This window comes from Oncorhynchus keta, unplaced genomic scaffold, assembly GCF_023373465.1.
Source record: "Oncorhynchus keta strain PuntledgeMale-10-30-2019 unplaced genomic scaffold, Oket_V2 Un_contig_7541_pilon_pilon, whole genome shotgun sequence".
Taxonomy (NCBI): domain Eukaryota; kingdom Metazoa; phylum Chordata; class Actinopteri; order Salmoniformes; family Salmonidae; genus Oncorhynchus; species Oncorhynchus keta.
The window spans coordinates 278,849-294,525 of NW_026289524.1; the positions used below are offsets into that span (position 1 = coordinate 278,849).

The window sequence follows — 15,677 nt, forward strand, 5'->3', positions numbered from 1 at the left end:
AAACACAATGATATTGTTCAGGATCTTTACATAGAGGAAACGACACCAACAGATAAGGGATCTAATTCTGCATGAAACAGGACTCGAAACATCATAATAGTGTTTTCAACCTGGTTAGCGCTCCCAGTCTCTGGCAAGGTGTTCCACAACGCTTGACTATGTGGCGTTACAACACACCACGTTATGTTTCAGAACACCTTAGGGTGAATTTTTCAGTAGGCTACACCTTAAATCTGTCTCATAACCCCTTACACCCACGTGTTTCAAACCTCAAGCAAAGTTAAGGTTTCATCTCCTTAACGATGGTGGCAACTCAGTTCCCACTAGTTTTAGTGTTACAAAACACTTTATTTTAACAGCGTAGGCAACTTCTCTTCCCCGTGCCCGTCGGCTATCGACAATCATCATTATAGCGGAGCGTATAGCCAAATCCTACTATAAAATGACACAGTAGTAAACCCAGGCGAATTCCCACTGTAAACAGAGCAGACAAGCGGATCGGTCTGTGATTGGCGGATGTCCCATTGTCTCCTCCCGGTTTTACTGACTTGACCTCTTCCCTTGGCAACCACTTCCTCCGAGCTCCCAACGCGGCCATCTTTATTTAACTCATTCATGAAAAGTGTTTGTAAGACACTGGAACATTGTTGCATTTGGCTACGCATCTATCGAACCACTGGACATATTTATACTGTTTTTGTATCCGCGTGCTCCAGCGTGTGCTACATCGTAGCGTATTTCTGTCACAGCCAAAGTTGGACTGAAAGCGTACGTGTTTATTAGTAATATCTATGTAGCCGAGAATACGTTTTCGTTAATCAATCATCAGCCTCTAGTAATTTCACCAGCGAGTCCGCAGTAAACATAGTTATTTGTAAATATGAATAGATGTGTAGCCGAGAGTAGATGTGTACAGAAGGCGCGATTACAATGTTTCCTAGAACGATGATGGGCTCGTCTATCCGTCTATGTCCCCTTGACCCGAGGCTGCGAGACGTTACAATGTAACCACATGATGATGATGATGATAATGACGACGATATTCAGTCTGGACCTCGAGATTGTGCTCGCGTTACATTGTAATAACGTTGCGTGAAAGATTTGACATAATATTTATGATGAGGAGTGATTACAGCCATAGCCTCTTCACAAATACACAATTAAATAGGCTACTACATTTTTCTGAATTATAATTTTTCTGAATTACACTTAACTTGAAGTATATATTTCCCCTCTGCAGGTTAGAATGAGAAAAAAGCAGAATGTGAAACAGAGAAAGGCAGAAACAATAATAACACCAACACCATTAACAACAACAACAACAACACTATCAACAACAACAACAGCAGCAGCAGCAGCAGTGGTCCAGGAGTTTGTGGTTGAGAAGATCATCCAACGAAGGGTCTTCAATGGAAGAGTAGAGTACTATCTGAAGTGGAAAGGATTCACTGAGTAAGGACAGCATTTCAACACAGTTGGATAAACCATGATGCCTCCCAAATGGCACCATATTCCCTAACGCATTACTCTTAAACATAATTACACACTTCTGCACTATATAAGGAATAGGAGGCCATTTGGGACATATACAGTAGTATCCTAAACTAGTTCAAAATACTTGTCTATGAATTCCATGAATGTCTTCAGTGGCTAATATTAAAAGCTTGCTGTACATAGACACACTCACACTGTTTCTGCCTCTAGTGCTGACAACACCTGGGAACCAGAGGACAACTTGGTCTGTCCTGAACTGATAGAAGAGTTCCTGAGAAACCTCTGTTTGTCTGGAGAGAATCAGGTTGAGGAAGAGAACCTACGGCCGGTGGAACCAGAGCTAGTCCCCAAAGAGGAACTGGCAGAACAGGAGACTGAGATTGTGAGTGGCTGAGATCTGGGATGACAAAGTGACTGAGATCTGGGATGACAGAGTGACTGAGATCTGGGATGACAGAGTGACTGAGATCTGGGATGACAAAGTGACTGAGATCTGGGATGACAGAGTGACTGAGATCTGGGATGACAGAGTGACTGAGATCTGGGATGACAGAGTGACTGAGATCTGGGATGACAGAGTGACTGAGATCTGGGATGACAGAGTGACTGAGATCTGGGATGACAGAGTGACTGAGATCTGGGATGACAGAGGGACTGAGATCTGGGATGACAGAGTGACTGAGATCTGGGATGACAGAGTGACTGAGATCTGGGATGACAGAGTGACTGAGATCTGGGATGACAGAGGGACTGAGATCTGGGATGACAGAGTGACTGAGATCTGGGATGACAGAGTGACTGAGATCTGGGATGACAGAGTGACTGAGATCTGGGATGACAGTGACTGAGATCTGGGATGACAGAGTGACTGAGATCTGGGATGACAGTGACTGAGATCTGGGATGACAGAGTGACTGAGATCTGGGATGACAGAGTGACTGAGATCTGGGATGACAGTGAAGACTGGGTCTGTAGATCTGGGATGACAGTAGAAGACTGGTCTGTAGATCAGTGTGTGTATTAATGACAGAAGACTGGTCTGTAGATCAGTGTGTGTATTAATGACAGAAGACTGGTCTGAGATCAGTGTGTTTATTAATGTCAGTAGAAGACAGGTCTGAGATCTGGGATGAATGTCACTAGAAGACTGGTCTGATAGATCAGTGTGTTTATTAATGTCAATAGAAGACTGGTCTGTAGATCAGTGTGTTTATTAATGTCAATAGAAGACTGGTCTGTAGATCAGTGTGTTTATTAATGTCAGTAGAAGACTGGTCTGTAGATCAGTGTGTTTATTAATGTCAGTAGAAGACTGGTCTGTAGATCAGTGTGTTTATTAATGTCAATAGAAGACTGGTCTGTAGATCAGTGTGTTTATTAATGTCAATAGAAGACTGGTCTGTAGATCAGTGTGTTTATTAATGTCAGTAGAAGACTGGTCTGTAGATCAGTGTGTTTATTAATGTCAGTAGAAGACAGGTCTGTAGATCAGTGTGTTTATTAATGTCAATAGAAGACAGGTCTGTAGATCAGTGTGTTTATTAATGTCAGTAGAAGACTGGTCTGTAGATCAGTGTGTTTATTAATGTCAGTAGAAGACTGGTCTGTAGATCAGTGTGTTTATTAATGTCAGTAGAAGACTGGTCTGTAGATCAGTGTGTTTATTAATGTCAGTAGAAGACAGGTCTGTAGATCAGTGTGTTTATTAATGTCAGTAGAAGACAGGTCTGTAGATCAGGTGTTTATTAATGTCAGTAGAAGACTGGTCTGTAGATCAGTGTGTTTATTAATGTCAGTAGAAGACTGGTCTGTAGATCAGTGTGTTTATTAATGTCAGTAGAAGACAGGTCTGTAGATCAGGGTGTTTATTAATGTCAGTAGAAGACAGGTCTGTAGATCAGGGTGTTTATTAATGTCAGTAGAAGACTGGTCTGTAGATCAGTGTGTTTATTAATGTCAGTAGAAGACTGGTCTGTAGATCAGTGTGTGTATTAATGTCAGGAGAAGACTGGTCTGTAGATCAGTGTGTTTATTAATGTCAGTAGAAGACTGGTCTGTAGATCAGGGTGTTTATTAATGTCAGTAGAAGACAGGTCTGTAGATCAGTGTGTTTATTAATGTCAGTAGAAGACTGGTCTGTAGATCAGTGTGTTTATTAATGTCAGTAGAAGACTGGTCTGTAGATCAGTGTGTGTATTAATGTCAGTAGAAGACAGGTCTGTAGATCAGTGTGTGTATTAATGTCAGTAGAAGACTGGTCTGTAGATCAGTGTGTTTATTAATGTCAGTAGAAGACTGGTCTGTAGATCAGTGTGTTTATTAATGTCAGTAGAAGACTGGTCTGTAGATCAGTGTGTTTATTAATGTCAGTAGAAGACAGGTCTGTAGATCAGTGTGTGTATTAATGTCAGTAGAAGACTGGTCTGTAGATCAGTGTGTTTATTAATGTCAGTAGAAGACTGGTCTGTAGATCAGTGTGTGTATTAATGTCAGTAGAAGACTGGTCTGTAGATCAGTGTGTTTATTAATGTCAGTAGAAGACTGGTCTGTAGATCAGTGTGTTTATTAATGTCAGTAGAAGACAAGATCAGTGTGTGTATTAATGTCAGTAGAAGACTGGTCTGTAGATCAGTTTGTTATTAATGTCAGTAGAAGACTGGTCTGTAGATCAGTGTGTTTATTAATGTCAGTCAGAAGACTGGTCTGTAGATCAGTGTGTTTATTAATGTCAGTAGAAGACAGGTCTGTAGATCAGTGTGTTTATTAATGTCAGTAGAAGACAGGTCTGTAGATCAGGTGTGTTTATTAATGTCAGTAGAAGACTGGTCTGTAGATCAGTGTGTTTATTAATCATCAGTAGAAGACTGGTCTGTAGATCTGTGTGTTTATTAATCATCACAGTAGAAGACTGGTCTGTAGATCTGTGTGTGTATTAATGTCAGTAGAAGACTGGTCTGTAGATCAGTGTGTTTATTAATGCCAGTAGAAGACAGGTCTGTAGATCAGTGTGTTTATTAATCCAGTAGAAGACTGGTCTGACAGATCTGTTGTGTTTATTAACTCCTCTAACTCAGAAGACAGGTCTGAGATCACTGTGTTTAGGTAATGCCAGTAGAAGACTGGTCTGTAGATCAGTGTGTTTATTAATGCCAGGAGATCAGGTCTGACAGGTCTGTTGTGTTTATTAATGTCTCTAACTCATCACATCAGTGTGTTTATTAACTCAGTAGAAGACAGGTCTGTTAGATCAGTGTGTTTATTAACTCATCACAACAGGTCTGTAGATCAGTGTGTTTATTAATGCCAGTAGAAGACTGGTCTGTAGATCAGTGTGTTTATTAATGCCAGTAGAAGACTGGTCTCTAGACTCATGTGTTTATTAATGCCAGTAGAAGACTGGTCTGTAGATCAGTGTGTTTATTAATGCCAGTAGAAGACAGGTCTGTAGATCAGTGTGTTTATTAATGCCAGTAGAAGACTACAGGGGTCTGTAGATCAGTGTGTTTATTAATGCCAGTAGAAGATCTGGTCTGTAGATCAGTGTGTTTATTAATGTCAGTAGAAGACAGGTCAGATCAGTGTGGATTAATGCCAGTAGAAGACAGGTCTGTAGGTCAGTGTGTTTATTAACTCAGTCACACAAGACTGGTATACAGATCAGTGTCTATTAATGTCAGGTAGAAGACAGGTCTGTAGATCAGTGTGTGTATTAATGCCAGGAAGACAGGTCTGTAGGTGTGTGTTTATTAATCCTCAGTAGAAGACAGGTCTGTATCAGTGTGTGTATTCACTCAGTAGAAGACTGGTCTGTCACAACAGGAGATCACTGGTCTGGATCAGGTCTGTGTATGTAGGTGTATTACTATATGATCATGGAATAGAGTCAGAATACTGGGGCCCAAAAATACAGATCTGTTATATCATGATAAAAGCTCCAGAGTCATGTGGAAAAGTTACCTCAGTAGACTGATATAGGAATAGAACCAGGAAGGAGGCATTCTAATTCCAGAATGATATCCAGACATTCTGTTCCAGATATACACATGTTTCATTGTTCCCTTGGAGTCAATGTTTCCACTTTCCACGCCTGGCACTGAGCTTCCACATAGTGGAAAACCCTTTGACTAAATTACAAACAAAATGTCTATAACACCTGAGCAAAACATCTTTGTTCAGCATGTGCAGTGTCACTTCTCTCTATTTAATATTGAGACGGGGAGAGAGTCGTTGCCTTAGATGATTATAACACTCCTCTAACTCATCACAACAGGAGATCACTCTGACAGGTCTGTTGTGTTATAACACTCCTCTAACTCATCACAACAGGTGTTGACATAACAGGGAGCTGCTTACCTACAAGCCCTTAACCAACAATGCAGTTCAAGAAATAGAGTAAAAAAAATATTGACTAAATAAACTAAAGTAAAAAATCAAATAAAAAGCAGCAAAATAACAATAACGAGGCTATATACAGGGGGTACCAGTACTGAGTCAATGTGGAGGCTATATACAGGGGGTATCGGTACCAAGTCAATGTGGAGGCTATATACAGGGGGTACAGAGTCAATGTGGAGGCTATATACAGGGGGTACAGAGTCAATGTGGAGGCTATATACAGGGGGTACCGGTACTGAGTCAATGTGGAGGCTATATACAGGGGGTACCAGTACTGAGTCAATGTGGAGGCTATATACAGGGGATACCGGTACTGAGTCAATGTGGAGGCTATATACAGGGGGTACCAGTACTGAGTCAATGTGGAGGCTATATACAGGGGGTACCAGTACTGAGTCAATGTGGAGGCTATATACAGGGGATACCGGTACAGAGTCAATGTGGAGGCTATATACAGGGGGTACCGGTACAGAGTCAATGTGGAGGCTATATACAGGGGATACTGGTACAGAGTCAATGTGGAGGCTATATACAGGGGGTATCGGTACAGAGTCAATGTGGAGGCTATATACAGGGGGTACCGGTACAGAGTCAATGTGGAGGCTATATACAGGGGATACCGGTACAGAGTCAATGTGGAGGCTATATACAGGGGATACCGGTACAGAGTCAATGTGGAGGCTATATACAGAGGATACCGGTACAGAGTCAATGTGGAGGCTATATACAGGGGTATCGGTACAGAGTCAATGTGGAGGCTATATACAGGGGATACCGGTACAGAGTCAATGTGGAGGCTATATACAGGGGGTACCGGTACTGAGTCAATGTGGAGGCTATATACAGGGGGTACCAGTACTGAGTCAATGTGGAGGCTATATACAGGGGGTACCGGTACTGAGTCAATGTGGAGGCTATATACAGGGGGTACCGGTACTGAGTCAATGTGGAGGCTATATACAGGGGTACCGGTACTGAGTCAATGTGGAGGCTATATACAGGGGTACCGGTACAGAGTCAATGTGGAGGCTATATACAGGGGATACCGGTACAGAGTCAATGTGGAGGCTATATACAGGGGTACCGGTACAGAGTCAATGTGGAGGCTATATACAGGGGGTACCGGTACTGAGTCAATGTGGAGGCTATATACAGGGGGGTACTGAGTCAATGTGGAGGCTATATACAGGGGTACCGGTACAGAGTCAATGTGGAGGCTATATACAGGGGGTACCGGTACTGAGTCAATGTGGAGGCTATATACAGGGGTACCAGTACAGAGTCAATGTGGAGGCTATATACAGGGGTACCGGTACAGAGTCAATGTGGAGGCTATATACAGGGGGTACCGGTACAGAGTCAATGTGGAGGCTATATACAGGGGTACTGGTACAGAGTCAATGTGGAGGCTATATACAGGGGGTACCGGTACAGAGTCAATGTGGAGGCTATATACAGGGGTACCGGTACAGAGTCAATGTGGAGGCTATATACAGGGGTACCGGTACAGAGTCAATGTGGAGGCTATATACAGGGGTACTGGTACAGAGTCAATGTGGAGGCTATATACAGGGGTACCGGTACAGAGTCAATGTGGAGGCTATATAACAGGGGGTACCGGTACAGAGTCAATGTGGAGGCTATATACAGGGGTACCGGTACAGAGTCAATGTGGAGGCTATATACAGGGGTACCGGTACAGAGTCAATGTGGAGGCTATATACAGGGGTACCGGTACAGAGTCAATGTGGAGGCTATATACAGGGGTACCAGTACAGAGTCAATGTGGAGGCTATATACAGGGGATACTGGTACAGAGTCAATGTGGAGGCTATATACAGGGGTACCGGTACAGAGTCAATGTGGAGGCTATATACAGGGGATACCGGTACAGAGTCAATGTGGAGGCTATATACAGGGATACCGGTACAGAGTCAATGTGGAGGCTATATACAGGGGTACCGGTACAGAGTCAATGTGGAGGCTATATACAGGGGTGCCGGTACAGAGTCAATGTGGAGGCTATATACAGGGGTACCGGTACAGAGTCAATGTGGAGGCTATATACAGGGGATACCGGTACAGAGTCAATGTGGAGGCTATATACAGGGGTACCGGTACAGAGTCAATGTGGAGGCTATATACAGGGGGTACCGGTACAGAGTCAATGTGGAGGCTATATACAAGGGGTACCGGTACAGAGTCAATGTGGAGGCTATATACAAGGGGTACCGGTACAGAGTCAATGTGGAGGTTATATACAGGGGTTACTGGTACAGAGTCAATGTGGAGGCTCTATACAGGGGATACCGGTACAGAGTCAATGTGGAGGCTATATACAGGGGGTACCGGTACTGAGTCAATGTGGAGGCTCTATACAGGGGATACCGGTACAGAGTCAATGTGGAGGCTATATACAGGGGATACCGGTACAGAGTCAATGTGGAGGCTATATACAGGGGTTACCGGTACAGAGTCAATCCCCCTGACTGGTCAGCTGTGTTGTGTTGTCCTCCCAGCAGATGTACAGCGAGCAGAGACATAATGACCTCCAGGAACCTGCTGACCAGGATTCTCCTACTGCCCTCACGTGTCCTCTGGAACCTGACCGCATCATCGGCTCTACAGACAGACACGGAGAACTCATGTTCCTCATCAAATGGTAGAGTTAACCACTTCCATACTGCCACAACAAACTGCAACAAACACCAACTAACACCAACATTCAGAGGTTGTTTTTAGAATAAAAACTCTCTTGTCACACAACTGGTTCCTCTTGTCTTCCTGACTGTATGCCAGGCAGCAACATACTAGTGTAGGCTACATTCCTCACACATACTGGTCATTTCTGGGAAAGACTTTTGATTGTGCAACAGTACCAGAGTAGTTATAATGATGTGCTCTGACAAACAGAACGAACAGCACCAGAGTAGTTATAATGATGTGCTCTGACAAACAGAACGAACAGCACCAGAGTAGGTATAATGATGTGCTCTGACAAACAGAACGAACAGCACCAGAGTAGTTATAATAATGTGCTCTGAAAACAGAACGAACAGCACCAGAGTAGTTATAATGATGTGCTCTGACAAACAGAAAGTACAGCACCAGAGTAGGTATAATGATGTGCTCTGACAAACAGAACGAACAGCACCAGAGTAGTTATAATGATGTGCTCTGACAAACAGAACGAACAGCACCAGAGTAGTTATAATGATGTGCTCTGACAAACAGAACGAACAGCACCAGAGTAGTTATAATAATGTGCTCTGAAAACAGAACGAACAGCACCAGAGTAGTTATAATGATGTGCTCTGACAAACAGAAAGTACAGCACCAGAGTAGGTATAATGATGTGCTCTGACAAACAGAAAGAACAGCACCAGAGTAGGTATAATGATGTGCTCTGACAAACAGAACGAAGAGCACCAGAGTAGTTATAATGATGTGCTCTGACAAACAGAACGAACAGCACCAGAGTAGTTATAATGATGTGCTCTGACAAACAGAAAGTACAGCACCAGAGTAGGTATAATGATGTGCTCTGACAAACAGAAAGTACAGCACCAGAGTAGGTATAATGATGTGCTCTGACAAACAGAAAGTACAGCACCAGAGTAGGTATAATGATGTGCTCTGACAAACAGAAAGTACAGCACCAGAGTAGTTATGATGTGCTCTGACAAACAGAAAGTACAGCACCAGAGTAGTTATGATGTGCTCTGACAAACAGAAAGAACAGCACCAGAGTAGGTATAATGATGTGCTCTGACAAACAGAAAGAACAGCACCAGAGTAGGTATAATGATGTGCTCTGACAAACAGAACGAACAGCACCAGAGTAGTTATAATGATGTGCTCTGACAAACAGAACGAACAGCGCAAGAGTAGGTATAATGATGTGCTCTGACAAACAGAACGAACAGCACCAGAGTAGTTATAATGATGTGCTCTGACAAACAGAACGAACAGCACCAGAGTAGTTATGATGTGCTCTGACAAACAGAACGAACAGCACCAGAGTAGGTATAATGATGTGCTCTGACAAACAGAACGAACAGCACCAGAGTAGTTATAATGATGTGCTCTGACAAACAGAACGAACAGCACCAGAGTAGTTATAATGATGTGCTCTGACAAACAGAACGAACAGCACCAGAGTAGTTATAATGATGTGCTCTGACAAACAAAACGAACAGCACCAGAGTAGTTATAATGATGTGCTCTGACAAACAGAACGAACAGCACCAGAGTAGTTATAATGATGTGCTCTGACAAACAGAACGAACAGCACCAGAGTAGTTATAATGATGTGCTCTGACAAACAGAACGAACAGCACCAGAGTAGTTATAATGATGTGCTCTGACAAACAGAACGAACAGCACCAGAGTAGGTATAATGATGTGCTCTGACAAACAGAACGAACAGCGCAAGAGTAGTTATGATGTGCTCTGACAAACAGAAAGTACAGTACCAGAGTAGGTATAATGATGTGCTCTGACAAACAGAAAGAACAGCACCAGAATAGGTATAATGATGTGCTCTGACAAACAGAAAGTACAGCACCAGAGTAGTTATAATGATGTGCTCTGACAAACAGAAAGTACAGCACCAGAGTAGGTATAATGATGTGCTCTGACAAACAGAAAGTACAGCACCAGAGTAGTTATAATGATGTGCTCTGACAAACAGAACGAACAGCACCAGAGTAGGTATAATGATGTGCTCTGACAAACAGAAAGTACAGCACCAGAGTAGTTATAATGATGTGCTCTGACAAACAGAACGAACAGCACCAGAGTAGTTATAATGATGTGCTCTGACAAACAGAACGAACAGCACCAGAGTAGTTATAATGATGTGCTCTGACAAACAGAACGAACAGCACCAGAGTAGTTATAATGATGTGCTCTGACAAACAGAACGAACAGCACCAGAGTAGGTATAATGATGTGCTCTGACAAACAGAACGAACAGCACCAGAGTAGTTATAATGATGTGCTCTGACAAACAGAACGAACAGCACCAGAGTAGTTATAATGATGTGCTCTGACAAACAGAAAGAACAGTACCAGAGTAGGTATAATGATGTGCTCTGACAAACAGAACGAACAGCACCAGAGTAGTTATAATGATGTGCTCTGACAAACAGAACGAACAGCACCAGAGTAGGTATAATGATGTGCTCTGACAAACAGAACGAACAGCACCAGAGTAGGTATAATGATGTGCTCTGACAAACAGAACGAACAGTACCAGAGTAGGTATAATGATGTGCTCTGACAAACAGAACGAACAGCACCAGAGTAGTTATAATGATGTGCTCTGACAAACAGAACGAACAGCACCAGAGTAGGTATAATGATGTGCTCTGACAAACAGAACGAACAGCACCAGAGTAGGTATAATGATGTGCTCTGACAAACAGAAAGTACAGCACCAGAGTAGGTATAATGATGTGCTCTGACAAACAGAACGAACAGCACCAGAGTAGGTATAATGATGTGCTCTGACAAACAGAAAGAACAGCACCAGAGTAGGTATAATGATGTGCTCTGACAAACAGAAAGTACAGCACCAGAGTAGGTATAATGATGTGCTCTGACAAACAGAACGAACAGCATCAGAGTAGGTATAATGATGTGCTCTGACAAACAGAACGAACAGCACCAGAGTAGTTATAATGATGTGCTCTGACAAACAGAACGAACAGCACCAGAGTAGGTATAATGATGTGCTCTGACAAACAGAACGAACAGCACCAGAGTAGTTATAATGATGTGCTCTGACAAACAGAACGAACAGCACCAGAGTAGGTATAATGATGTGCTCTGACAAACAGAACGAACAGCACCAGAGTAGGTATAATGATGTACTCTGACAAACAGAACGAACAGCACCAGAGTAGTTATAATGATGTGCTCTGACAAACAGAACGAACAGCACCAGAGTAGGTATAATGATGTGCTCTGACAAACAGAAAGAACAGCACCAGAGTAGGTATAATGATGTGCTCTGACAAACAGAACGAACAGTACCAGAGTAGGTATAATGATGTGCTCTGACAAACAGAAAGAACAGCACCAGAGTAGGTATAATGATGTGCTCTGACAAACAGAACGAACAGCACCAGAGTAGTTATAATGATGTACTCTGACAAACAGAACGAACAGCACCAGAGTAGTTATAATGATGTACTCTGACAAACAGAACGAACAGCACCAGAGTAGTTATAATGATGTGCTCTGACAAACAGAAAGAACAGTACCAGAGTAGTTATAATGATGTACTCTGACAAACAGAACGAACAGCACCAGAGTAGTTATAATGATGTACTCTGACAAACAGAACGAACAGCACCAGAGTAGTTATAATGATGTACTCTGACAAACAGAACGAACAGCACCAGAGTAGTTATAATGATGTGCTCTGACAAACAGAAAGAACAGTACCAGAGTAGTTATAATGATGTACTCTGACAAACAGAAAGAACAGTACCAGAGTAGTTATAATGATGTGCTCTGACAAACAGAACGAACAGCACCAGAGTAGTTATAATGATGTACTCTGACAAACAGAACGAACAGCACCAGAGTAGTTATAATGATGTACTCTGACAAACAGAACGAACAGCACCAGAGTAGTTATAATGATGTACTCTGACAAACAGAACGAACAGCACCAGAGTAGTTATAATGATGTACTCTGACAAACAGAACGAACAGCACCAGAGTAGGTATAATGATGTACTCTGACAAACAGAACGAACAGCACCAGAGTAGTTATAATGATGTGCTCTGACAAACAGAACGAACAGCACCAGAGTAGGTATAATGATGTGCTCTGACAAACAGAACGAACAGCACCAGAGTAGGTATAATGATGTGCTCTGACAAACAGAAAGAACAGCACCAGAGTAGGTATAATGATGTGCTCTGACAAACAGAACGAACAGCACCAGAGTAGGTATAATGATGTGCTCTGACAAACAGAACGAACAGCACCAGAGTAGTTATAATGATGTGCTCTGACAAACAGAAAGAACAGTACCAGAGTAGGTATAATGATGTGCTCTGACAAACAGAACGAACAGCACCAGAGTAGTTATAATGATGTGCTCTGACAAACAGAACAAACAGCACCAGAGTAGGTATAATGATGTGCTCTGACAAACAGAAAGAAGTGGACATTGCCCCCCTCCCCGTTGTCTCCCTCTCTCTTTACATGTGTACAGATATTATCTACGTAATAATATGTCATAGAGACGGTAAAATGATTCTAATAATGGCTTGTATCCCTGTGTGTCTGTACAGGAAGAACCGTGACGAGGTGGCCCTGCTGTCAGCCAGGGAGGCCAGCGCCAGGTATCCTGAGGTGGTTGTAGCCTTCTACGAGGACAAACTCACCTGGCATTCTGGGGACGAGGACCAGTAAAGGATGTGTGTGTGTCGTAGAGTGTGTGTGTGCATGTGAGTACACAAGTATGGATGTGAACTGACAAGCATCTGTAGGCATCTCATAGGTTAATTTCTCCTCCAGCGAACCAAGGTCCTCCTTGAGCTGACATTAAAAGCACAGTGTGTGAAACGATGTCCTGCTGCAGGTAGATTGAGTCATGGTGGCAGGTGTAAAAGCCCTCTACGGGGTCTTCCTGCTTCCTGTGGTGCTGGGTGAGGTCACAATGCCTTTGGGGTGTAGTGCAGCGTGTGGTGGAGTTCAGAACCGTTCATAGAGACGTCTGTCTCTCTCTGTGGCCCTGATTGAGTTGAAACTAATGAAATGAAGGCTGACAGCCGGTTCACACTGATGAATTCTCCCCTCAGTCTATTGTACAACCTAACAACCCGAAGCTCTTTGTCAAAGCCTGACGAAGGGTGCGAGTATCTCTGGATTACTCGTGACTGGATGTGTGTACACTACGTTTGAAGAGTTGAAACTAACCCTTAGCATTCCTTTCCCAGTGTCTTCATGTACTGCAGCAGACTGAATCACTGTGGACACTGTGTTCTGTTTGACTACTGATACTGTGGTCGTAGAACCCCATGTGATTGTATTGGAGTTTAGTACTAGATTTAGTTTGTTGTATCTTCTGCCTCCGGGCCACCTTGGCCACAAGGCTCTCCCTCCGGCTCTTCCACTGTGAGATATCTGTGGTTTTATTAGGTATAGTAATATTGTATAGTAATGGGTTCACTGTGAGATGACTGTGGTTTTATTAGGTATAGTAATATTGTATAGTAATGGGTTCACTGTGAGATGTCTGTGGTTTTATGAGGTATAGTAATATTGTATAGTAATGGGTTCACTGTGAGATGACTGTGGTTTTATTAGGTATAGTAATATTGTATAGTAATGGGTTCACTGTGAGATGACTGTGGTTTTATTAGGTATAGTAATATTGTATAGTAATGGGTTCACTGTGAGATGACTGTGGTTTTATTAGGTATAGTAATATTGTATGATAGTAGACGGTATACTGTTTAATGTAGAACATGATAGTAGACGGTATGCTGTTTAATGTAGAACATGATAGTAGACGGTATACTGTTTAATGTAGAACATGATAGTAGACGGTATACTGTTTAATGTAGAACATGATAGTAGACGGTATACTGTTTAATGTAGAACATGATAGTAGATGGTATACTGTTTAATGTAGAACATGATAGTAGATGGTATACTGTTTAATGTAGAACATGATAGTAGATGGTATACTGTTTAATGTAGAACATGATAGTAGATGGTATACTGTTTAATGTAGAACATGATAGTAGACGGTATACTGTTTAATGTAGAACATGATAGTATATGGTATACTGTTTAATGTAGAACATGATAGTAGACGGTATACTGTTTAATGTAGAACATGATAGTAGACGGTATACTGTTTAATGTAGAACATGATAGTAGATGGTATACTGTTTAATGTAGAACATGATAGTAGATGGTATACTGTTTAATGTAGAACGTGATAGTAGACGGTATACTGTTTAATGTAGAACATGATAGTAGATGGTATACTGTTTAATGTAGAACATGATAGTAGACGGTATACTGTTTAATGTAGAACATGATAGTAGACGGTATACTGTTTAATGTAGAACATGATAGTAGATGGTATACTGTTTAATGTAGAACATGATAGTAGATGGTATACTGTTTAATGTAGAACATGATAGTAGATGGTATACTGTTTAATGTAGAACATGATAGTAGACGGTATACTGTTTAATGTAGAACATGATAGTAGATGGTATACTGTTTAATGTAGAACACAGCCAGGGGTTCTATTAGTGACCATGAGGATTTGATGAGTTACTCTGATCAAAATGTGACGTCACATATGAAAAAAGTATATCTGATGTGATTATGTTAATTTTACCCAGTCACTGATTGTTCTCAGCAACTCTTAACGCTAAATGACTTAAATGTAAATGTAAATGTAATATTTATCCACCAACCTGTATTTGTTACTGATAAATCATTGTTTTGTTAAGGGGCCCAGAGTTATATATGTTCAGGACAAACTCCAGTCCCTACACAGAACTGACTGACACTGTATTCATTGTGCATCTCTCCCATGACAGGAATGTTATGGAGCAATGTCTGTATCCCAAACAGAACCCTGCTTCCTTTGTAGTGCACTATATAGGGAATGGTCTGCCATTTGAGACTGCCATTCTGTTGAACCTTTTGTTCTGGGCTGCCTTGAGTGAATGAGTCACTGTACCTGTTGACCTTTGATCTGTGAAGTGTCTGTCTGTGAATAAAGGTAGCTGTCACCCTG

General features: G+C 42.0%; 1 protein-coding gene and 1 long non-coding RNA gene across 38 annotated transcripts; both read left to right on the plus strand.

Moving 5' to 3' along the window:
- The first annotated feature begins 553 nt into the window (after positions 1-553).
- On the plus strand, positions 554-15,677 carry cbx3b (chromobox homolog 3b). Of its 8 annotated transcripts, none has more exons than XR_008124068.1 (6): positions 558-768; positions 1,241-1,452; positions 1,705-1,876; positions 8,409-8,551; positions 13,204-14,165; positions 14,278-15,677. XR_008124068.1 is itself a non-coding variant. In XM_052511820.1 (5 exons), exons 2-5 carry the CDS (start codon positions 1,247-1,249, stop codon positions 13,322-13,324), a joined length of 642 nt encoding a protein of 213 aa, XP_052367780.1. In that variant the 5' UTR covers positions 554-1,079; positions 1,241-1,246; the 3' UTR covers positions 13,325-15,677. The 8 variants fall into 8 exon arrangements, 3 of the variants coding, with proteins under 3 accessions (XP_052367780.1, XP_052367778.1, XP_052367779.1); XR_008124069.1 differs by having other exon boundaries at positions 14,334-15,677; XR_008124066.1 differs by having other exon boundaries at positions 13,204-14,109; positions 14,166-15,677.
- On the plus strand, positions 9,237-13,064 carry LOC127926411 (uncharacterized). 30 transcript variants are annotated; one of them, XR_008124085.1, is made up of 3 exons: positions 9,237-9,280; positions 12,535-12,626; positions 13,041-13,064. It is a non-coding gene; the product is annotated as an uncharacterized LOC127926411 (long non-coding RNA). The 30 variants fall into 30 exon arrangements; XR_008124084.1 differs by lacking the exon at positions 13,041-13,064 and adding an exon at positions 12,857-12,880; XR_008124083.1 differs by lacking the exon at positions 13,041-13,064 and adding an exon at positions 12,811-12,834.